The 25,254-nt window shown below is 42.6% G+C and overlaps 1 protein-coding gene across 5 annotated transcripts in view; it reads left to right on the top strand.

Annotated features, from left to right (window-relative positions):
• Sipa1l2 (signal induced proliferation associated 1 like 2) overlaps nucleotides 1-25,254 on the top strand; it is a 182,809-nt gene that overhangs the window by 109,359 nt on the left and 48,196 nt on the right. For all 5 annotated transcript variants that reach the window (XM_021266411.2, XM_004854647.3, XM_087181897.1 and 2 more), the window contains 5 exons: nucleotides 3,362-3,536; nucleotides 8,868-8,971; nucleotides 16,821-16,978; nucleotides 18,862-19,438; nucleotides 22,843-23,117. In XM_021266411.2, coding sequence (XP_021122070.2) covers nucleotides 3,362-3,536; nucleotides 8,868-8,971; nucleotides 16,821-16,978; nucleotides 18,862-19,438; nucleotides 22,843-23,117 — 1,289 coding nt within the window. The remainder of the gene's footprint in view (nucleotides 1-3,361; nucleotides 3,537-8,867; nucleotides 8,972-16,820; nucleotides 16,979-18,861; nucleotides 19,439-22,842; nucleotides 23,118-25,254) is intronic.

The raw sequence follows: 25,254 nt of genomic DNA, 5'->3' as shown, positions 1-25,254 counted from the left end.
TTCTCAGGACATGCCTGAGCATGAGTGAGACTCCTATAGGGTGTCTTCCTGGAGTTTGATAAGTTGTTTCCGGGGGAAGGAGAGTAGTAATTATAAAGCTGGACTTGATGCTTTTGTTTAGTTGTATGTGACAGCTCCTGACAAGACCTCTGGCAGAACGACTGATTTGCTCTGGGCCGGTGCCCCTCCCTCTGGCTGTGTACATCAGGTTTGCTCCTGATGCAGGCTCCTGGTCTTCACTGGGACTGCATGTCCAGAGCCAGGAGACTGAGTCACAACACTCTCAACTTGTTTTCAAGGCCATTCTGAAGCTGTTTTTTGACACCTTCATTTTAATTTAGGTTTTCTGGTCAGTAATCACAAAGCCTGGTGGAGCAGCCAGTGGTGATCGTGTCCCTGAATGAGAAGAGAGGCATAGATCCTCTGGAGACTGTGTGGCCATCAGCTTGCTGTGCTGAAGCTCTGGGGGACCGTGATGGGCATGTGCTTTGATTTGCAGCTGTGCTCATGCCCAGCGCCAGCCCAGTCTCACCCTAGGACTCTGGACTGGCTGCAGGTCACACCTGATGGCCTGAGGTTCCAACCTTTGAGCTCAGCCTGAGGTTCCACAAGGTTAGAAGTGAAGCCACTGTCTGAGAGCATTGGGGACCTCTGCTCATGGGTCTGTGATATGCAGGAGAGTATGCTGCTGGCTTTCAGGTGGACGCAGGAGAAAGAGTGGATCATATAGCATTGGCTCTAAAAGAGACTCGGGTGATAGAGGACCCTTACTGAATATCAACGTGTTTTATTTAATGGAATCACAACTCTCCTAGTAAGTAAATAAATCATGATTGTTTATTTTCAATCTCTTGTCCTAAGTTCCATTCTGTGGGCTGCTCACCTGACCAGTGGTGACCACGGGACATTTCCCATGGCCTGCAAGGTTATCCAGGCCATGACACACCTTTCCTGCAATGTATGTTGTCATTAGGTATTGATACGATTTTGTTGTTCAAGGGAAATGAATATTATTTTGCCTTGTGTGATGAGGGCCTCTGACAGGGACCTACACCGTGCCCTGCTGTGTATGTAGCCGGTACCTCACTGTGCAGAGTCCAGCAGCTACTGTCACATACCTGTGGGCACTGCTTTCAGTTTTATTCTTGATTCCACTGAGCTCGATGGTCCACAGCCTCTAGGTTGGTAACATAAAGCCTGTTTGCTGTTAGGATGCAGGTGAGGCTGGTGTCTGCCACGCTAACCACACAGCACTGAGCAGAGAGGGCCCCCAGGATTCAGTTCTCCAAGTATCTGTCCTCTTCCCCAATGTGAAATGTCCAGTCTACCAGACTTGGGGAATCAGAAAGAGTGTGCCAGGCTGGGGCGGGGGTGCTTAGCCAGACCCAGACCAGACTGCTCTACTCTTCTCTTCTCCTCGAGAAGTAGGCATGAGCAAAGGAAGGACTCCTCTCCCAGAGATGCCAGGGCAGACTGCACAAGCTGTCTGGGCAGTGGATGAGGTGGGTGGCACGTGGCACTCGCAGTACTCCAAGATGAACAGTAGGTAAAGAGTAGAGTTGGGCAATTAGACAGCAGCAGCCAGGACACAAGTGAGCTCTGGAGACCCTGGGTGACAGTGTGACAGTCTCTCCTGAGCACCAGGGAAGTGAGAGTCCTGGGCTGTGCAGGCACTGAGGTGGCACTCACTATTCCACACTGTTAGTGCTGGACCCTTGTTAAAGCAAGCACGATATTATCAGAGAGTTGAAATCCTCTCTGACAGTGACGAGAAATCAAACTAACATGGTATCAGAGAGGTGAAGCAGATGTTTTAGGGCCGTGTGTAGTGTTAGCACAGATCCCAGCAGTCACTAAAGCCCTCAGCATCTGTGAGGTAATTGCTGGTCATAAGAGGGTCTCTAATGCACTGTAAGATCCCAAATGTCTCTGGAGTCATGTAGGAATAACTAATGTTTATAATGAAATGATATCAGGCATTTTTATGATACTTAAATTATTTGGAAATGTTCTTTCTTGACCCTCTTAAAGAATTAGGTCAACAAACTCCATAGCATGAGGTCTAAGTTAAGTTATTTCTGCTCATCGGCCTATAGCCCACCCTCAAGGTCAGTACCACCATCTTCCCTCCCCGTGTAATAGGGAGCCTGTGCTTTCCCTGTATCCTGGCACCCATCAGCATGGGTGGCAGGTTCTGTCAGTTTTTGAACAGGGGATGTTTCCTTTTATGTTCTCCTAGGGTACTCAGGCAAAGGGACATTTCCTGTGGCCTGCAAGGTTATCCAGGCCATGACACACCTTTCCTGCAATGTATGTTGTCATTAGTTATTGATACGATTTTGTTGTTCAAGGGAAATGAATATTATTTTGCCTTATTTTGCTATTATAGGTAGCTACGAGTTTTGATTAAAGACTGTATTTTACATCTCAGTAATAAAAGTGAACAGTGCTATGGATTGATTTCTTCAGGGAATCTATGGTGTCTGATAATCTGTCAGTTCAGTAGCTCAGATTGCTGACAGTAAGATAAAGAGCTCTGATTGCATGAAGGAGAAGCAGTTCTTTGGGCAAAATGAGAACACTGTAAAAATGGAAGCCATTTCTCCCTGGCCCCCAGAGGATGTCTCATGGCTTCCAGCAGGACACAGCATTGACTGTACATAGGAGGACAGCAGGGACTCTTCCATTTTTATTGTAATTCTTTATGTGTTGTATATTTAGCAGATGTTTTCTTTTCAAGATAGTCAAAAACGTGACAAATGACTGTAATTGTACAACTAAAGTTACTTTTATGGAAACAGCATTTTTCTATTTATACACATATATCACAATTTCCACTGGGGTTCTTTCCTTACCAGACCTTAATTTGATTTGTGTTTCCTTACAGCCTCATATATTTCCTTGTATGTTGTGATAAATCAAAGAAGAAGGCATTAGAACCAGAGAAGGAAAATTTTTCAAGGTTCATGGCCTTTTATTCTTTCCAGCTTAGAAGATAGTTCCAATTATTGTATGTAGCTGTTAGATTAAGTATTTTCACAGTTGCATTTTTAAAGTAGATCCCTGAACCTGAGAACCCACCCTTTTGGAAACCAGGCAAATCCTACACGGCTATGGCCATGCATTTTATTTCTTAGGGTTTCTGATACTTCTCCAGCTATATTTTGGAGTTTCTGTTTTTCTTATTTGTAGCATTTTGTACATTGATGCTCACTTACTTTTTTGCTTATTTGCCTATGGAAATTAGTCAGGCATGTTTTCCTGAGAATAGAATTCTAAGCTTTTTTTATACTTTTAATTTTTCTGGAAGTTAGCTTGTCTGTACCCTTTGCCAAGTAATTGCATTTCCTGCCCTTTTCAGCTAAGCTTTCAGCACAAGATTGGGATCCTTTATTGCAAAGCAGGCCAGAGCACGGAGGAAGAAATGTACAACAATGAGACAGCAGGACCAGCTTTTGATGAATTCCTTGATCTTCTGGGCCAGAGAGTACGGCTGAAAGGATTCAGTAAATACCGCGCCCAGCTGGACAATAAAAGTAAGCTTCATGCACACAAGTTTATATCTCCAAAGGTGGGCATACCGTATAAGTCTAAGCAAGTGCTCATGTGCCCACCTCGTCTTAACCAGGAAGCAGCCCAATGGGCTTATATGGAAACAGGTGTAGAAGTCCTCAGATGAACAAAGGAAGCATATTTCTTAAGAGCTGTGTACTCATGTTATGAGCTCAAGAGGTCAGTGCTTTTCCTTTTTTAACTCTGGCAGAGATTCCTCAGTGTTTCTGAAAAATCTTTCAGTATTTTCCTCCTTTTCTTATCCTCCCCTATTCTGGTGACCCTTATTTCAGTATACCGAGGACAGGCCATGTATTCATTCCTCAGAGACCCAGTGGTAACCTACTCATGAATACATATTATTGGGCTCATTTTGTTCATTTCTGGATTCATGATGAAGACTGGGTGCTAAAATAGTGAATTGGAAGCTGACACATCCTAGTCACCAGGAGCAAGAGTCGGGCCCCTTGAGTGGGGCATATATTAGCTCTCAGGTGTCGATTGATAGCCCAGTTCAAAACATGGCCATCTCTGAGCCATGCCCTCCTGGGATATGCAAGTTTCAACAGAATCTCTAGTTACACAATTGTTTTCTTCTTCTTCATAGTCCTTATAAACTCTATATCCCTTGTGCTGTCATTTAGTTGCTATTAGCACCTAAAATACCAAGGAAGCACAAATTTGAGAATTTGGGAAAATTGAAAAGAGACCATCTGAGAGAACTGGTAGCCTGAGAGGCAAAGTGGGAGATTTCCAAGTGGGAGTACTCGGTGCCGCCCAACGAGGACTGCAGTGGAGTCATCTGCTGCCCTGAGGCTCCTTCCTCACCATCTGCTCAACGTGGAACCATCACTGATATTCTGTCCAGTGATGCCTGAAGTCAGTCCTGTGTTCAGATGTGTTTTTGAAAGCTTGTGTTCACTCACAAGCCCAGGCAGTAGTGTTAACTCACCTGCTGAGTCTAACCATTACATTGAGTATTGCTTGTGTCACAGACTTAAAAAGACCATAGGGAAAGAACTCATGGGACCCAGTATCTGAATATTCATGTGTTAGGAAAGATCCATGGCTTTCCTCTTTTTTTCTTTTTCACACTCCCTTTTGCTACAAACCATCTTCTCCCCAGTGGGCTGAAGACACCTGAGATGACACCTTAGGGACTTCTGGTCCATGGGGTCTATAAAACTGTAGCATAGATGTTCCAAGTACTCTCCTCTGCATAGATTTGACATCAGCTTCAGGTAGTCATGACTGGGGACATTCCACTCAAGGAGATGGGAACTTAAGAACCAGATTTGGATAGACTACCTCTGATGAGCCACAGATCTTTACTTTTAGGGGTAAGGAATTCTGTGAGATACAAAGAAGTCTGACATTTCTTTAAAGAGAGTGGTCTAAGAGTTAGATATTTTGAAATAATCAAATAGAAATTATTCTTTCAAATAGAATTATGTCTTTCGAATTATGTATTTTGAATTATTCTATCGAATAGAATTATGTCTTTCATGGACTTTATATGTGAAAATCTTTCTTCTGAAATTCAGGAGAGTTGGGCGCTAATTTTAATTCTGTTCATGGGAGGTAGGTCAAATGTAGGCCTCAGGTACCTCACAAGAAGAGCTCCAAGATATGGGCGGAAGTACCTGGGATTACCCTGCCTGCTCTGAAAAGGACTGTTTTCCTCTTGAGCACAAAGTGAGTAGAATAGGAAGGGAGTTGGCCCCTAAGATGCTGTCCTTACCAGCAGAGTATAGAGTGCAGCCCCACTTGGTGCAGAGAATGATCAGACTGATGCCCAGCCCAGCATCTCCTTCTAAGTAGGGAAATTTACAGCAACCCCTGGATGTTACCTTAACCTTCAGAATATTTACTTTTCTGAAAGTCACCTTTTAGTACTGTTCAGGATGGACAGCTTATGGTCACAGCCTGAAAAGTGCCTCCAGCACATACACAGTATATTTTTCTTCTTTCATTGCATTTTCCTAATGTTAAAGATGGTTCTGGTCAGCGTTTCTCTTCCTGGATCCTAACCAGGATCCAGGAAGTGTTGAATGTTTCTCAACTGTTTTAACTATTTTGTCACCAACTTTCTGTTTGGTGGCCAATGAGCCAAGTGCTTATGGCTGGGCTGTGGGGTGTTCATTGTTCCCTAAGCCTGTGATTCAGTCCCTTACCGAAGTTATTCCAAGTTCTGAAGCAAGAGAATTAGAATAGAATAATTGTTTAATAAAAAGTCTTATGAAAAATAACATATGTGTTTCATGAATACTCAGAGGAAGAATTTCTTTATTTTGGAACTGATTGGTATACTGCTTATTAGATGAATATCCTGTTTGACCATCTTTGAGGTCATTTGTGCATATCTGTATGTAACCACTTCGGGTGCTCTTGCTACTGTGAATCTGCTGCCCAGGAGTGTCTTTCCGGAGCATGTGAGAACTGTAATATTTCTTCTACAGAATGTTCAACGCTATCTCTGAATCACAAATACACTTTACAAAGACATACAACAGGATTCAGAAAGAAAACAATAAATTCCATGAAGATTAAGTAGTTTAATGTTTTAAAGTAAACATTAAAAATTTTAGACTTAAAACACCCCAACTTACCCAAAATGGCTACTCAGAGATTTCTCCAGCAAACTGGAATAAATTATGATGAACAGCATTGTCCTTTGCCATTTTAAAAGGTTAAAAAACAGCACTCTGAAGAAGGAGATCAAAGAGGATATAAGAAAATGGAAAGATATCCCTTGTTCCTGGGAGGAAGAATCAATATAGTGAAAATGGCCATACTTCCAAAACTACTATATAGATTTAATGCATTCCAATTGAAATTCCAACAATATACTTCACAGAACTAGAGAAAACAATCCAAAAATTCACTTGGAAGCAGAAGAAACCTAGAATAGCAAAAGAAATTCTGGGCAACAGAGACATGGCTGGGGGTATCACAATCCCCAACTTGAAACTATACTACAAAGCTACTGTGATAAAAACAGCATGGTACTGGCAAAGAAACAGACCCAAGGATCAGTGGAATAGATTAGAAGATGCAGAAACAGCTCCAGACATACTCAGCCACCTCATCTTTGACAAAGGAGCCAATCGCCCTCATTGGAGAAAAGATAGCCTGTTCAATAAATGGTGTTGGAAAAACTGGATTTCAACCTGCCAAAGATTAAAACTAGACCCATACCTATCACCATGCACTAAATGAAGATTGAAGTGTATTAAAGAGCTAAATATCAAGACAGAAACAGTAAACTTGCTGGAAGATAAGTTACGTAGAACTCTCAATGACATTGGCATAGGGAAAGACTTTATGAACAAAACCTCAGTAGCACGGGAACTAGCAGAAAGAATCAACAACTGGGATCTCATCTTATTAAAAAGCTTCTGCACTGCAAAAGAACTACCAACAGAGCTAAGAGACAACCTACAATATGGGAAGAAATTTTTAGCAGCTGTACCTCAGACAAAGGGCTACTATCTAGAATATATAAAGAACTGAAAAAAATCAGACCCCCCAACTTCAAAGACCCAATTCAAAAATGGGCATCTGAAATGAATAGACATTTCTCAGACAAAGAAGTAAAAACAGCAAATAAATATATGAAAAAATGTTCAACATCACTGGTCATTCGAGAGATGGAGATGAAAACAACACTGAGATTCCACCTCACCCCACAAAGAATGGCTGCTATCAAGAAATCATCCAATAACAAATGCTGGCGGGGGTGTAGGGAGAAAGGAACCCTTCTCCATTGTTGGTGGGAGTACAGACTGGTGCAGCCACTATGGAAATCCGTATGGAGATACCTCAAAGAACTAGGACTAGAGGTCCCATTTGACCCAGCTATTCCCCTGCTGGGTATCTTTCCCAAAGAATTAAAAGAATCATACCACAGCGATATATGTGCACCTATGTTTATAGTGGCACAGTTTGTAATAGCTAAAGCTTGGAAACAGCCCAAGTGCCCATCAACTGGAAACTGGATAAAGAAGATGTGGTTTTTTTAATAAAATGGAGTACTACTCAGCCATAAAGAATGAGAAACTAGAGACATTTATAGCTAAATGGATGCATATTGAGGCCATACTCTTAAGTGAAATAAATAGGACACACATGTGTAAATCCTGAATAGGATCTCTAGTGTGAGAAACTGAAAGTGTAAATAAGGATGAAAATGATTAAAATGAATAATTGATAATTTGAAATAAGAAAAGGTCCAAAGGTGGAGGGGTGGTGGGAGGGGAAGGGGAAAGGGAAGAAAGGAAAGGAAAAATTATGAGAAAGAATAAAAAATGGAAACAAAGTCTATGTAAATAGGCAAGGCTGGAGGGAGTGAAGGGCGCACAGGTAATGGGGAAAAAAATGAGAACTAAGATACATCATGTATGGGTACAAACACCCAATGATAAATGTAAATGTATTGTATACCTAAAATTTACCAATTAATATATAAATTTTTTTAAAAGGTTAAAAAAAGAGCCTTTGTATAGGCCAAGAATTGAGAAGGGCAATTCTGAATTCCTTATATGTCTTAAATTTCTGTGTGTCTTTTTGCTTCGTTTGTCTTATGCAAAGTGGTCTGAAACTTTACTCCAGATTTATTCCTGAAGTACTGTATAGTCACTGAGTCCAAGTGTCTGAGATTCACCGAGGCAGTTTCATGGATAGAAGAGGTGGATTTTGAATTTTTGAAGAGTCAGTTTGTTTTCAAAAGACAGATGGCTCTGTAGTCAGCAGGACTCAGATGTCACAGCATATGAGACGTGTCAGTCCAGAAGGTGCAGTGTGAGACCACAGTCAGTCTCCTCCTTGATTTGCCAGATGTATCACCACTGCATTTTTCTGGTGAAAAAAGAAAAAACTTACATCCTTCAGAAAGACATTTTAAAATAACATTTTTCATCCCTATTTCCTTATTTAATCAATTCTGTTACATTTTTCTGCATTCTGAAAGATCACAGGCCCCAAAATGACTGAAAACCAACTGCAAACACACAGATCTTCTCTCCTCTGCTCGCCTGTGTGCCTGGGGCAAGAGTGCCTTGGTGGGTTTTGAGTCCACACCGCAAGGTCAAGAACAGAAGAAAAGCAGGAAGGACCCACACTGGCTAGCCATGTAGCGGCAGAGATCATTGGCTACAGTCTTGGGTAGAAAGGGTTAGAAGCTGAGTCTAGGGGAGCAGGAGGCACAGCCTCCAGACTGTAACGTCACAGCAGATGTGTGTTTTGTGGCTGAGTCGCCTTTTATAGGAATAACCTTCGAAGTATAGCCTAACTTGCTTTTGTTATTTTGTTTTTAGCTGATTCCACGGGAACCCATTCCCTTTACACCACATACAAAGACTACGAGCTCATGTTCCACGTGTCAACCCTGCTTCCCTACATGCCAAACAACAGGCAGCAGGTAGGCCTTCCTGGCCCCGTACTATCCCAGTGACTGTGTTTTCTTGAATTGACTTAATAACCTTTCATTCTTTTATGACTTGGGCTTTAAAGAGAGTATTGCTGTACTTTTTCCTTATTACAAAACCTGGAAGCACTTCTGTGCTTACCTTTATTGCTTGCTGGGCAAAATCTTAAGAGAAATTCATGTCAACTGTACTAATTCTGAAAGCCTAACTTCATTGACCCAACTTAAATTTCTACGTGTGGAGAAATGACTTATTTATTCACTGGTGCCATTCTCAACTATTCTTCTTCATTTGGTTTTCATTGTTTTAATTAGACTTATTGATCACAATGTATTGACCATTTTAGAGGGAAAAAAAATCACTGTGCCTTATACCTTGAATGCAGCCATTTACTTAGAGTTAAGAACATTCAAGAAAACTTGAATGATCCATAAAACATAACATAACTGCTTTTATTAGAACGTTTCCAGTACGTGATTACATTCGTCATGAGGAGTCGGTACATGTACATAACATCCCAGTTATTCTTTTTTCATCCCCTTCAGCTCTCCTCCCTAGACACCGCCCCCCACTTTGGCATACCTATAAAATGGGTTGAGCAAGTTGTTTTGCAAAAATTTTTAGAAATGATGTGCTAGAAATATTTGCAGTGTCATGTCTGCTCTGTGAGCTTGAGAACACTTTGAGAATTGTTTGGGGTAGAACGCAGTCTGATTAGGTGAAGGGAGGATCTGTGGGAAGGGAAGGCTCCACACTATCTTGCTTAGAATCTGTGGGCTCTGCAGTGTTCAAGCAGCAGACAGAAAGATGAGGGTGGCCTGAGTTCCTGAAGACTCACTAACAGGCTTGCCGTGTGCAGGGATCTGTTTTGGGGCCTTCCTTAACTTGAGAGCTGTGGCCTTGTTTGAGTAAAAGCAGAGTTAAAGACCAGATTTGCTGAGGTCTCCTGATACTGCCTCCCTGCTCCTCATTTGCTCTAAGTATATCAAAGCACCATGGACTATATCATAGTTGCCTGATAGGAATTTGTCCAGTGAATGAAAACTAATTGTTCTGGAGAATTTTCTCATTTCTTTGAAACACTTGTGAAATTCTATGTCATCAAAGTTTGCATTTTCCTAAAGAAGGAAGAGGCCCCCTGCCTCCTCCTCTCTGTCACTAGTTGTAGGAAGCTCCATAGATCCTCTAGCTGGGATGAGAGAGATCTCAGACTGATTCCTTTAGCTCCTCTGAGAACAGTGGCTCCTCTCTTTGGTAACCACTAGCTGGGTTTTCTTGCCATCTTCTACCTAATGTTTACCTCAATCTTTTGTCCTTCCTGAACTTTTTCTTTGTTTTATAGTAACTCATGGTTCTTAACCGTCTTCAGAAGTTATATCTCTAGATTCCACATCTGTGTATTTTTTATGAGACAGGATTACAATCTATAGACCATTTATATATTTGTGTATGTTTAAACTTAAAGAATTTTTAGCACTTAAAAAATGTGTTTGGAATAATGCCAAACAGATTCATTGGGTATTAAGAAGCTTGATTTAGACCAGACCAGCTGTCCAGTTGTAAATTGTTGAGTAATTAAACTCTGGGAGCTGGTTCTCAGACACGGATAGGGCCTTCTCAGGTCAAGAGAATCTGTCAGCATGATGGCAGAAGTACAGCCAGCAACTCCTGACCCCAACCATTGAGTACTCTAACGACAGAGCATCAAGTTCCCTAAGTACTGGAGTCATTGGACTGCAGGCTGAACTGGCCTCATATTTTCCCTTGTGGTAAAGTCTTTACTGTTCCCAGAACTCAAAACTGGCTTCCCTTCCCTCTTTCATTGTACAGTAATTCTGTGTACTTTGGGGCTCTCTATGACTGACCTTATTTCACTGAAACTTCGTGAAAAATTCTGCACACATGAACCTGGAAAGCCAAGAAGTAGAGATGGAGGTGGGGTAAAAGTGAGGAGAGGGTGTTTCAGCTTCCCAAGTGGGACATCATAAGAAAAATCCCTGCAAGGTGCTGTTTGTAAATGACAAACTCTAGCCTAAAGCCTTGCTTAGTTAATTTCTTTCATTTCTGACTGAGAATCCATGGCAGTGTAAGTTGAGCAGACAGGCTAGAGGCAAAAACTGGTAAAGCCCATTGTTTTGTGTTTCTCATTGTGCTTACTGTGTATGGAGTAGGAGTGATCCTGTGTGGGTCCTTGGGAGAGTTGTACACCAGACACACCGTGTGGGCAAGTCAAGCCAGGAGAAAGATGGGAGAAGAGCATGAGACTAGTCTGCGGACTGCTCTACGCCTGGTCTACTTTTCTTACCTGTGGCCTGTCTGAGGCCCTCAGTCTCTGGAGGAGTTTGATATTTATAGAAGCCTTAGGAGCTGCTTACAGCCCTGCAGTGAGAAGGGTTGTGGGGTGGCCAGCTCAGAGGGAGGGAGTACTGTGCCCAGAGATGCCATCCATGGGAGGAATGCTTAGGGTCTCCCTGAAAATGTCACAGTTCCACGTTTGGGGGCCATCTTTGAGGCATCCTTCTGGGGCAAGAAAAGCTTCAGCAGGAAGTAGCAGATATAAAGCAAGGACTGTGGAGTCAGACTTAGGATTCGAGACCCTGCTACTATCTTGGTGGCCTCGAGGAAGCTTCACTAAACTTTCATCTCCTTTTCCTCTGTTCACCAAGTATCCATGCCTAGAACTGTGCCCAGCACATGGTGGGCCATCAGTCCTCGCTTGTTGAATGACTAACAGATAAATGAGCTGACCTTTCTTGGTGGTCCTTCATGAGAATTAAGGGAATTAATAGGTGTGAATCACTTAGTGCCAGGCACAGAGTGTACTCAATAGCTATCGAGCAGCAGTATTTTTTTCCCCCTTTGGTACCAGGGATCAAACTCAGGACCTTGCACTTTCTAGGCAGGCATGGTGGCCACTGAGCCAAATCCCCAACCCAAGCACCAGTATTTTTGATAATTTAATTTGCATTTTATTTTCCTTTTCCCATTCCTAAATATCTATTACAAAATCTAAAGCTTGAATGATTAAGAAAGTAAGGGACTAAATTTATGAGTAATTCCAGGAAATTCTTACCCTGACCTTTAATAAATTATTTTACAGATAGTTGTTACCAGGATGTTCTGTGTGTGGCTGAGTGCCACTTTATAGTCTTAGACCTATGCTTTCCAAATTTATTTGCCCTATTCTTTCACCAGCCCCACTCATCCCCACACATTCATACAAAGGCACAAATATCCACAGTAATGAGCTGGGGTCATGGGTGCAGTTTGAGGCCCCTGTCACTGGCTCTCACACAGACAAGTGGGGTCTCTGCCCTCAGCCTCATTAGCGCCATCGTGTTTTCGACCACTTAACTGGTCCAGACTTGTCCATATCGGGTCAGATTTCTGGTGTTTTTCTTGTAATAACTCATCTGAGAGCTGATTCTGAGATGCATTAAAAGTCTTGAGAGCCTTTTGCCCTATTATTGCAAAAGAGTTTAATCTGCGGAATGCCTCCACCCTTAGTAAGAAGCCCAGCCAACTGAGGGGACAGAAGACCTGCTCTGGGAGCATTCCCAATCTGCATAGTCAGGCCCAGACTTGTCCCATGGTCCATCCACTTCTCCCAGGCCATCTCTGCTTGTGCACCTGTTCTGTAGATTCCTAAGTATAGGGTACATAAGGGTGTGTGTGTGTGTGTGTGTGTGTGTGTGTGTGTGTGTACAAGCACATGGATGTGCAAGCACATGTACCCAAAAACATATACAAGAGCACAAAGTTAGGATGGCATCCCTAAAGGAGGAGAAGCTGCCCTCCATGTGACCAGGTAGGACCAGCTCCTCTTGAGAAGATCAGGTAGTTTTCTAGACGGTCTGGGGCAGGTGATGAGGTTACAGAGACAGAAGAGATCGGTCTTTCCCTTGTTGAAGGGCTTGGATTTGAACCTAGAAACCAGGATGGAAAACTTGTAGTTACTTTTTGTGGGCTGTAGAGCTCTTTCCTCCTGAGGCTGTCCCTGGAGACCCACCTTCCCCAGCCTGAGATGCACCTTCTCCTCTGTCACTCCCCAAAGCTGCTTTTCATGTGTGTGGTGCGGCCTGCCTTTCCCTAGGATGGCCTGCTTCCTTCTTGCTGCGATTAAAACAAGAAAAGAACTTCCATGGATGCTAGTAGACCTAGCCTGCTCCAATATTGCCATTTTTGATCCAAGTGTAGTGGCTTAACAGTTGTCTGTTTTTGCTCACTTGTGATTGTTGTGCCAAGTTCACAGTGGCCTTCGGATCCCCAAGGTTTGTGTGAGGAATCGAGTCTCAGCCCCAGGGTTGCTATTTGTGTAGGGTGCATTCCTGTGCCACAGATCTGAGTGAAGACTCAGCTTCTTTTTCCTTGTTATAACAAGAGCTTGTCATGTTTCACAGCTTGAATTGAGTGCTGAGTGTTAGAGATTGGTAGAACTGTCTGTGTAAATCTATCAAATACAGTATTTCTTAACTCACTATTACAGTTGAAGACACAACATTGCTTCTCTTTGCTACACACAGAAAAAGTGTTATCATCTTCACATGTCTGGGAAGAAGGGAGCCCCGGAAGACACCATTCATTCGGTCTCCAAAACAAATAGTACCTCGTGTCCTGCTGGGCTGTGTCTGTTCATGGCTGGCTGCCCCTCTTCTTTGGCCTTCAGACTGTTCTACAGTATTTCACTGACCAGGGAGACAGACATGCAGACTATTTACTAAAGAAAACACTCACAAAGTTCACGAAATTATGTTTTCTTTTTGGCAAACTCTTAAAAACAACAACAAAAAAATATTTGTTAACTTTTGAGATGTTACATTGCTTTAGTCCCTAAGCAAACAAGAATCCTACTAACAAACAGGGCTCATTTTAATTATTTTATTGTCCTTCAAACAAATTTGGATTTTACTCTTTGTATCACCCTATCACTTTATATTTTTCCCCACAATTTAGTGCATTGTATGACCACGGTGAAAGTAACTGGACTTTTAAAAGCACCTTTTCTTTTTTACTCATCTTATAAAGCGAAATATACTGAGAAAGGGACAAAGCATTGCATCCTGTAGGCATGGTAACTGGCCTTAAAGTTCTTGTCAGGTGAAGTACAAAATCCATTCTGCAGGAGGAAAGAAAATCAGGTGGGATCAGCTGTCCAGTTGACTGTTGCAGTGATCGCACCTCAGGGCACCAGCTCATGAGTTCCCTGTACCTGTTGTTAAAGAGGGGGCCAACCTGGCTTCAGCAAAGGAATTCTGTCTACACTGATGCCTCACGAAGAGCCCCTCCTGGGCCTGTGCCTCCCTGAGCTCCATTTTCCACTGGTCACTCTAGGAAGTCCTGTCTGGAGACACTGAATGACTGGCAGCTTGGGCTTCTTGTGTGCATGCTCTGCACGTACAGTGAGCATAGCCTTACTATAGGAACTTACAGTCCTTACTTTAACTGTTCATTGGTTCCTGATTTCCCCTTCTCCTGGTACAGGATATATGAATCATAGATTTCAGTTACTGAAAAAGGCAGAAGAACGTCTTTGCCAACTACAGTTTTCAGTAATCTTTTTGCATCATTTCACCAGGTACATTTTAAAGATCTAGCTAAGTCTTTTTTTTAAACCACACATTTAAATGAGGTAGCTCATTGGATCAGTATTGTTATATATTAATATGTTTTAAAACTTCACTTAGACACTACAGCAACTTTTATGTGTTCATAACTTTAACCATGGGGATTTAAGTAGATGTTGTCCAGGATATGAGTCATCGATTTCACTGGCCTGTGGAGAACTCTGAAGGAAGGAACATATCATTCCCACTGTCCGAGGCCTTTTATCATGCTAAATCACAAGTCAGGGGCCTGACAATGAAATCCTTTTTGTATCTGAATTTAAAAGGTTTTAAAATGAACTTGATGCTCTTTACAGGGAAATATGCTCAGTGGTGCCAAATAAATTTAAAGGTTAGGTCACTGTCTTTGTTGATGCTAATAAAGAGAGATTTACTGCCTGAGATAGTTCCCTCCCTGCAGTGACATCACCAGCTCCTGTGAGTGTGACTGAATCTGTTAACACTGAAAGTCAGAGACTTTCTGATCCCCTCCTTTCACCTGTGGGAGCTTACAGAGGCCTCACCTGTGAATGGATGTACAGGAGGGAGGTACTCACAGTTCTGAGGTACAGTGCCACATGTCAGTAAACAGAGCCTTGTCTTGTCCTTTCATTCATTTACAAAGATACATTAAGTGCAGCTCTGCTGAGCATGCAGTTAGGAACCAGAAAACCAACATCAGTGGGACACAACATCCCTGCCCTTGGAGGCTGTGACCTGATGCACAAGTAGTAAGCCACCTATCAGAAGAGCAAAGGACAGCTAGGATAATAGAAGTAGGCCTGGGCATGGTGGGGAGCAGGACGAAGTCTTCATGAGGAATTTTCTTCAGCTGAAGTGGGTCTCTGCCAACACCTGAGTTGTCTCCAGTGAGCTTGAGTGGGGACATATTCTTGGCAGAAGTAATATCAAAGATTAGGGTGTTTGTGATTGTCGCAGCGGTATTCACAATAGCCATAATCCAAAATCAACCTAGATGACTATCAGCAGATGAATGGATAAAGAAAATGTGGAATAAATACACAGCGGAGTATTATTCATCCATAAAGGGACAGTGAAATTCTATCATTTGTTGTAAAATAGATGGAATTGGAGCACATAGTTTAAACCAGACAGAGAAAGACAAATATCACATGCTCTCTTTCAGATATTGACTCCAAAAAGTTGACCTGAAAGTAGAATAGTAATTATTAGATATTGGGAAAGGTGAGGTAAGGGGAGGGATAGAAAAGGGAGATTGGATTTTTTTGTTTTATGTGTAGTACTAGGGATTGAATCCTGCATCCCCAATGGTTTGGTTTTGTTGACACTGTCTTACTAAATTGCCCAGGCTGGGCTCAGACTTGCAGTCTTCCTGTCTCAGTCTCCTAGAGTGCTGGGATTATAGGTATGTGCCACCACCCACTGTGAGAGGTTGGATTTGATGACTGCATGCTGTATGTACATAGGGAAATATCACTGAATCCCATTAATATGTACAGATCAACGCATGTTGTTAAAAAATAAAAGCATTCTTAAGATGGGATTGCTGTGGAGTCCTTTATCTCCTGTCTGACCTGCAGTTTATAAGGCTGCAAACAATCAAGATTTCTGACCATTAACCTGATTGAATTCTGTGTTTCTGGATCACATTAGAAGGCCAAGTTTCAGTTGATTTGTTTGAGTCTTGTCCACCCAGATGACAGTTCCTGTTCTTGCTGCAGACGTGTGTGTCACTGTGGGATCTTGGTGCTGTCCGGCAGGCAAGACCTTCACTCCCCAAGCTCTGTTTCTACCTTTAATGAAAAGCTTCAACTGTTAAATTTCTTAAGGTGTTTGAGCTCAAATGTGCTGTTATTTTAGGGATAAAAAGGAAGGAGCTATATAAAGATGAAAAGGAGAAAGAATACAAACTGAATTTTTTTTTTTTTTTTTGGTACCGGGGATCGAACTCGGGACCTTGTGCTTGCAAGGCAGGCGCCGGAACCACTGAGCTAAATCCCCGGCCCTACACATTGAATTTTAAAGTAAAAGATAAACTTGTATATTTAGATTTTCCTTCCCAGGGGTCTCCTGGATACAGTCCATTTTGCCTTTGTCAGATATTTTCCCCCAAGTTGAGTAGCACCAGCTCCTGGAGAGTAGCTCTGCTTGCCTAGATCCCCTCTCACACAGCGGACTGGGTGGGTTTTATATATCCGTGTGTTTTGTGTAGGAGAAACTTGTTTGTCACCGGTGTGTGCTTACGTCCCCAACACAGCTCCTGAGGAAGAGGCACATCGGAAATGATATAGTCACTGTGGTCTTCCAGGAGCCTGGGGCACTCCCGTTCACCCCAAGGAGCATCCGCTCACACTTCCAACATGTCTTCGTCATCGTGCGGGTGCACAACCCCTGCACAGAGAATGTCTGCTACAGGTGAGTCCTGCCCTCTGGGCTCTTCCCACACAGCCTCTGTCCTAGGAGGTCCTTGTCTTCCAGGTATCCCTCCTCACGCTGTAATGTTTTCATTGATCCCCCACCTAATCGCTCAGAGAGAAATGCCTGGCAACTGGGAGAGGTGGATTATTCCTTTCCACTGTTTGCTTCGAAAGACCAAACCTAGCCCAGCCAGTCCCACAGAATTTGGCATCTGCCCAGAACTGGCCGAGGTGGCCCTTAATATCTTCCTCCTCTTGGAGAACCCGGGATGGTGGTAATAAAGAAAGCATTCCTTCTCATCATTGGCCCCAGAAACACTCCCTGCTCAGGCCTGCTGAGACCAAGGGGGACACTTGCTTCTGATGTCACAGGCTTTGTGTGTTCCTTGGCACCCTGAGCTATTCTTGCTCTTAAGTCTTTATCCTTGTCTCAACTCTGTATCAGCAAGTAACCGTACTGAGCATTCATTCCATGTGGGAGTTGGCAAGAGCCCACCTTGAATCCAAGACTAAATCTAGATATATTGCTTCCTATGGGCTTTGTGGAAGGCATTTTATTTTGTTTCACTTTGTTTTATTTTGTTTTGCCTTTAGCTCCTTGTATTAAAATTTAGGATTATAGTACCTACTCCAAAATGTGGTTGTGAAGCTGGATGTAGTGGCAAAGCCAGGTGTGGTGGCACACATCTGTAACTCCAGCACTCTGGTAGGCTGAGGCAGGAGGATCACAGGTTCAAACCCAGTGTGAGCAACACAGTGACTTAGCAAGATCCTGTCACAAAGTAAAAATAAAAAAGGGCTAGAGATGTTGCTTAGAGCGTAGACCTGAATTCAGTCCTCAGTACCAACCAACCAAGAAACAAAAGAATTGTTTTCCTATATCATCTTAAAGCAGTCATTGCCAGTCCAGCTGCCTACAGGTTCAGGCAGCAACCACAAAAGTCTTTGTGGGAACTGACCACAGAGCACACCCCATGTGCTGAGAGACCCGTGCAGGTGTCACATGGTGCTGGTTTCCATCCGTCTGAAACTGTGTTCCAGTGGAGCATCCTTCCCAGTCCAGGTGTCCAGACAGCGAGTCTCTGGTCCTGGGGTGGTCCCTCTGCAGTAGGCCTATAGTCAGCTGGCCACCCAAGCTGTGTGCTCTCCTCCACAGTGATTCTTGCGTACCCTTTGCTTAGGACACTGCCCTAAGTGCTCAGGACTCCTTTCAAAGAAAGATATTTGAAAAAATACAGTATCTGTCCCAGTGATGGTGAACCTTTTAGAGCTTTCAGTGCTAACGAACACCCTGCTGCGGCCCACACATGCCACAGGTTCACCACCACTGATCTATGCTATATAGACAATATGCTCAAAATAGATAATATTGGTGCCATCATGATGAGTTGGCTTTTTCTTCTGGATCTCACCTAATGAGTGATAGTTACGAAGAACAATCTAAGATGAACCTTTTTAGTGGATCAGAAACCTAGGGCTAGAGCTTTATTCTATTCAGTATTACTTTATTAGCTGCTATTCTAGGCCTAATCAAGTATGATAAGTAATACCTTTTTACTTTACTTTTGTAAAAGTTTTCTTGTTTTATGAGATTCCTAGGGGAGAGATATTTTAGAAACCAGTATAGATCTTACATATTTTGCGTTATTTTTCCAGTATAGAAGATAGCATATGCAAATCCTTCAGAGATGGAGTCACTGGATTTTAGAAACCTACACTGTGGTCAGTTTTACTAATGAGATTCAAATGAAAGTCACCTTCCAGCTTTTGGAAATGCTTCATCGGTAGTGTCCAAGATCAGGAAAGAGAAACATAGGCTTAGATGGGCTTTCTTCAAGAGCCATGGCCCATCTCATGTTGTCTTACTTTTCTCTTCCCCAGTGTTGGAGTTTCCAGGTCAAAGGATGTGCCACCGTTTGGTCCCCCAATTCCCAAAGGTGTAACTTTCCCAAAGTCCGCAGTGTTTCGGGACTTCCTTTTAGCCAAAGTAATCAATGCAGAGAATGCAGCCCATAAATCGGAAAAATTTCGAGCAATGGCCACTCGAACAAGGCAAGAGTACTTGAAAGACCTGGCAGAGAACTTCGTCACGACTGCCACTGTGGACACCTCTGCGAAATTCAGCTTCATCACACTGGGTGCAAAAAAGAAGGAAAGAGTAAAGCCCAGGAAGGATGCTCATCTGTTCAGCATTGGGGCCATCATGTGGCACATGGTGGCACGGGACTTTGGCCAGTCTGCTGACATCGAGTGTCTTCTTGGGATTTCCAATGAGTTCATAATGTTGATTGAAAAGGATTCCAAGAATGTTGTGTTTAACTGTTCCTGCAGGGATGTTATTGGGTGGACATCTGGATTAATGAGTATCAAAGTATTTTATGAAAGGGGAGAATGTATCCTTCTGTCCTCAGTGGATAACTGTGCTGAAGACATACGGGAAATTGTGCAACGATTGGTAGTAAGTACACGTTTTGTGTTTTCAATCCCAGATGCCTAGCAGGTTCCACCAGGGAAATCCTACCGTGGTTCTAGCACTTAGCGAATAAATTTCTATGCCTCATGGATATAGAGGTTAGTTTTAAATACGGGGTTCTTTTGAGAGTTGCTGTACACAGAAATGGTGAAGAAGTACCCACCATAAAGTGTTTGGAAAAGTTAAGCAAACTTTCAAATACAGGAATTAGGACCTACATTGATAATATTCGAAGGAAAGTTGTACAGATTATTGTTTATGGTGACTGACATGGCACACCTTCCCAGTGGATATTAATGGGCATAGAATGACTGACTCTTATTTACACCTTCAGCTCTGTGCATATTAACAGCAGGTATTTATCTTAATTAGATTAAATATTTTATTAATCTTCCAGCAAGAAGATTTCTTATGGCAGTGTTAAAGAATTAGCCATTAAGTTTGGGAAAACCTGAAAAACAAGAAGTCAGTCTTAAAAAGAGATTTCTTTGGGTCCCTAAGTTATATACATGGTATTTAAAGACCTCTATTTCTGCTCCCAATTTTAACAAAGTAAGATTCAGGTTTTAGCTTGAGTATATGTAATAGAGTAATATGAACAAATCTATTTCTGATTTTGATTGTTTTGTCTGTGTAATGTGAGAAGAAAACATGCTTTGACCATAGAACATCTTACATATAAATCTCCTGAAAAGATTATATTATTTTTTTTTAGTTAGAAAAGATCTAGTCAACTTTGAATCATGAACAAAAGGAGAAATTATATTCATTTCTTTTTTTTCTGGGAAGCTGGAGGATGTTGGCAAGTTCAAGACTAGCCTGGGACAGTAAGCAAAACGCTCTCTATATTCATTTCTTGTCTCCTCTTCTTTGATGAAATATAATTATTCCTTTTGTTATCATGTAAGAGAGAAAAAAATCAGGTCCATATCTGTTAGCCCTGGAGAAATAGCTCTATCTTGATAGTAACAGGCCTCAGCAAGTTCAGGCAGGTACATGTGCACGATCAGCCATGAGTGGGGACAATTAGGGAGGATGTGACTAGTTCATATACCTAGGGAATTGGCTCTTGAGTTACACTTGTGAGTCTCAAGCTATGCTGTGCTTTTGCTAATTGCAAATACCTCTTTTTAGCATAGCCTCTGAATTATCATAAGCTGTGCACAAACGCCAAGTTTCCAGCCACCAAAATGTACCTTCCAAAGGTGTTTATACCTGGATTCTTCCACATTTGCTGCTTCATGGACCCCATCCTGCCATTTTCCTAGAAAGATAACCAAGCCGCCTAATACCAGGAATATGTTTGAGAGACACATTCAGTGTCTAGGATGATTTGTATCATGAGATATTGGAAACAAACTAACCCACAGACTAGTGAAGAGGGTCAAGCATCAGGGTAGAATGGTGGTCACCAGGGAATAAAAGGGTCAGATGCCACTAGAGCAGAGGTGTTGGGGTTGACTTCATCCTGCAGTTCCCTGTCTGGCTGGTGATCACAGTGTCCCTTCCGTGGTGATGAAGGTGGCATGTCATGTGTGTCACATAGGTAAAGATATAGGAAAGTATGAAAGTGCAATGTCTAGAGTGGCCTGCCACCTTTTGAGTCACACAGAGCCACTCAGAATACCCCATGCTGAGTTGCAGGCTTTGCTGTTGTCAACTTGAAATTGTGAGTGTTTTTGAACAAGGGACCCTACATTGGACCCATGAATTATGTAGCCATTCCTGGGTACCTGAGAGGAGGCCACTGTTTCCATGTGCTAATTAATTCTTATGTGTGTACTCCAGATACATGGAGAACATAGTCCTTCAGACTTTGGGGGTCTTAAGAGGCAAGGAACAGAGGGATAAAGAAATAACAAAAACCAAATCAGGAGAGGTGGCCAGTAGATGGTAGAAATCAGCAGAAGAGACAGAGCCTATAGGACTCTAGAAAAGCCTGGTTGATTCTAATATAGGAATATTAAATTTGAGCTGACATTCATACCTGAAAGAAGGCAGGGGATGTTTTAGATGTCTTTTGGTGAGTTAGCTTAGTACATAGTTGAAGAAGTAATGAAGGAAAAATGTACCAGATTGTACATATTACAAAAGTGCTCTTCAAGTTTTAAGTTAGTTCATTTCATGACTTTGAAAACTTCAGTCTTTTAAAACTTCACCCCTGACAAACCACTGGCAAATCCCTTTCCCCTTTTTGCTGAATCCTGAATGTCGTGCTTGTCTGGGAGAAGCTGATGGGTAATGTGTGCACTTCTTGTTTCCATGGAAACACAGACACAGTGCTGATACATAGGAGTACCCCAGTCCCACAGCTGTACTTGCAGTCAGAGGTTTTATTAAATAGGTATCTGTGTATTCAGAGTGTGTTTCATGGAAATGAACATTTATTAAACTGAAACTTTGTACATTGCCTCTGGGCTTTGGAGGATAGGATATGATACCTTGCAACTTGAAATTTCCCACAAAAAAATGATGTCATAGTCATCAAATGATGTTTAATGAGCCTGTGTTTTCCTTTCATTGCATGGTAAGTTACGCTCAGTAAGCACTTTGTGGGTTGCAGAAACTAATTATTGGTGCTTAGTGGGGCTGAAACCACCTCCTTGCTTTCATGTCCCTTTTTATGAGACAGCATAGACTCCCACTCTGGAAGGGACATGCACTGGAACTGTCACTGCCTGGTTTTGTCCAGGAGGACGAGAGATGGCCTACAGGCACAGATGGTCCCGCTGCTGCCCACAAGAGCACCATCCCACACACATCCCTGTTAACAGATGGTCCGGGAGCCTGGTTAGGGACCCCTGTTGATCTGAAGGGTCCTCACCACCAAGCATGCACAGATGGTCAGTCCAGAAGAGGGACCCTGGGGGACAGACCATGATATCTCTGGTTTGCTACCTCTCACCATTAGCTCAGAAGTGCTGTGCGCCACTTATTTTGGAGTTGAAAGTTTTCTGATAGTTTTTAGTGCTTTGTGGTTGAAACATGTCATGGTTTTGGAAGTCTCCACATTTTTCCATTGCTGTAATCCATCTAGAACAATAGAATGTACATGCCTACAGGCCAAGTCCAGTAACATAAACAGAAGGCATTGTCAGAGTATACTCTACACAAAAGCTCTAGGCCATTAAAGCTGCATCAGGAGTCAGTATTTCCCCGAAAAAGGGAACAGGAACTGTATTGATTGATGCTTTTGTACTTTCTTTGCAGCTATTGCAAGGGTTTCTTATGGTAAACTCTGGATTTCAGCAGCATCATCTTGTGGCTTGAACAGGGTGCAGGAAGGGCAGAGCCATGTGGTACTCTCTAAGCTAGGAGGGCCAAGGGACAGAGACACCTGCACATGCTACAATTAGACACAGCATCTCTGACAATCTCCCTCCCCCCAGATAGTGACTAGAGGCTGCGAGACGGTGGAGATGACCCTGAGGAGAAATGGGCTGGGCCAGCTCGGCTTCCATGTGAACTTTGAAGGCATTGTCGCAGATGTGGAACCTTTTGGCTTCGCGTGGAAGGCTGGCCTCCGCCAAGGCAGTCGCCTGGTGGAAATCTGCAAAGTGGCAGTGGCCACACTGACCCACGAGCAGATGATTGACCTACTCCGGACTTCCGTGACTGTAAAGGTGGTCATCATCCAGCCCCATGACGATGGCTCTCCCCGGAGGTAAGCACTCAGGCCTGGGCAGTGCTCACTCTTAACTGTCTAGCAGAGTCCTCAGAAAGTGTGTTCAGGTGCATCCATGGACTGTGTGTTGGGATGTCAGCTGTTAGAGCCATGCAAAGAGGGCTTCAGAAAGATGGGTGTGTGACAAATCACAAGTTGTAACTCTAAGCCACTTGCCAGGACTCTCACTGACTATAATAACTTGAGCTAAGAGCCCAAGGGAGGGGACCTGACTGATGGCGCTGGCCCAGAGATACACAGTCTAGAAGAGATGGTCATTACAGAGTATGGCCTTTAGTTGATGGCATCTGCACAGCCAGACTGCCTTCTGTCACATGAAGCCACTGGTGACTGCCAGGATACTTAGAGATCAGTGCTGTGTGTCTGAAGGAAGGTGGAACACCAGGTATTCTCTGTGACCACCCACCACTCTACGCATGATGCTTCAGAGGCCGTGAGCTGGCCCGGGCATCATCGGGAGAAACTGTAAAGATGTGGCTGGGCTGGGAAGCTCAGAGTATGCAGGTGGAGGGAGGGAATGAGGGTCATGGTGGGAAAACAGCTCTGTTGTTAACAGAAAATAATCATGCTCAACATTGAGAATCATGGAAAGGACTAAAAAGTGAAAAGAATCTGGCAGATAACATGGCACTGTGAATGCCGGCTAGTGTCTACACTGCGGGACAGGGTCTGGTGTTGGCATCCTGGCACCCAGGCCTTCTCTACGTGGTCTCGGAGCCTCCCTCATAATCTGAGTCAGAGCCTGTGTATGGCTTTATGAAGGTTGAAAGTCAAATAAGATAATATCTTAAAGCACTTAGAGCCTTTTAGCATAATTATCAATATCCCACGTTATAATTTAGGAAAAAGAGCTTTAGGGTGTTCATTTTCATTTTCTTCATGTTAGAAAGAAAATCTTATCCAAAGAGCAGATTTACTGTGCCCACTTTGCTGACTCCTGCCTAAGATCATTCTTTCTCCTTTCTCCGTCTCGTTCCTCAGTCTTCATACTGGTACTGTCCAGTATCACCTTCTGTTCACAGGCCACTTGGCTGATGCACATGTGATGAAATATGGTTGTTGTGTTTTCCACTTTAATTTAGACCTAACCAGCTGCGTGTAGCTAGATAGATCAGCTTTAACCTGTGATCTTTTAGAAAACACACTGATCTTATACCATCTTACTATGTGGGTAATGTACAACTTTGCAGAAGTCTATTTCTATTAATCTTACCATTTGTTCCTGGCCTGATTTTCTACGGCTGTGCTTTCAGTATTTAACCAATATGTTTCTAAGATAATGAGCTGAAATTCTTCTTCTAGTATCAGTCTCATGTCATATGAAACCCCCAAGGTGTTTCTCAGTGCTCTGTCTGATTCTGCCTGTTAAATCCATCTGCTCTCCAAGGACCCATGAATCACACTTGGTAGTATGAGTACTAGTAAAATACAGATAAAAAACTACTTTATTAAAAATGAGACTTAGAAATAACAAAAAAATATTTTAGGACTTTCAAGCTAAAATATTATTTGAATGAAAATCTTTTACAGTAAATTTTAAGCCAGTTATTAGAAATTTTTTGTATAGTAAAATCAATCTTCATTTGGAAATGTACATTTATGACTTAAGGTGAAAAGCAAATCTTTTGTCTGTTAGAGCATAATTATGAGATGTGATCAAAAATACGGTGAATATTTAATTTTCTAAGAAATTGCTTACAGTAAATGACACATTGTTATTAATCCCCCCTCAGAATACACACACACACACACACATGCACGCACGCACGCACACACACACTTCATGTGCCAGCTTTGAACACAATTATCCCATCCTTCCTTTTTCCTGAGTGTCTTTAGTCGTATTGTCAAGGCTGCCTTGATGTCCTGAATCAATTCAAAATGTTTACCTTTTGTGGTCCTTTTGACTTTGGAGAAGAATCAGAAGTTGAATGGTGCCAGATCTGATGAATAAGGTAGATGAGGACACCACTTAATATTTTTATTTGACAGATATTATTTTAAACATTTTGAGTCAATTTAAGATATCAAGATAGCCACAAAAAAGCACTTCAGAACCGCTTCAAAAAGTGCCAAAAACTTGGGGTAAGTGTGTTGGAAGTGAGGGGAAATATTT

This window comes from Heterocephalus glaber, unplaced genomic scaffold, assembly GCF_053883595.1.
Source record: "Heterocephalus glaber isolate CG9 unplaced genomic scaffold, H.glaber_assembly_v1.0 deba00001472, whole genome shotgun sequence".
NCBI classification, from domain to species: domain Eukaryota; kingdom Metazoa; phylum Chordata; class Mammalia; order Rodentia; family Bathyergidae; genus Heterocephalus; species Heterocephalus glaber.
Note: the sequence above shows the minus strand (reverse complement) of the source record. Positions and strands in the feature narration are given on the sequence as shown.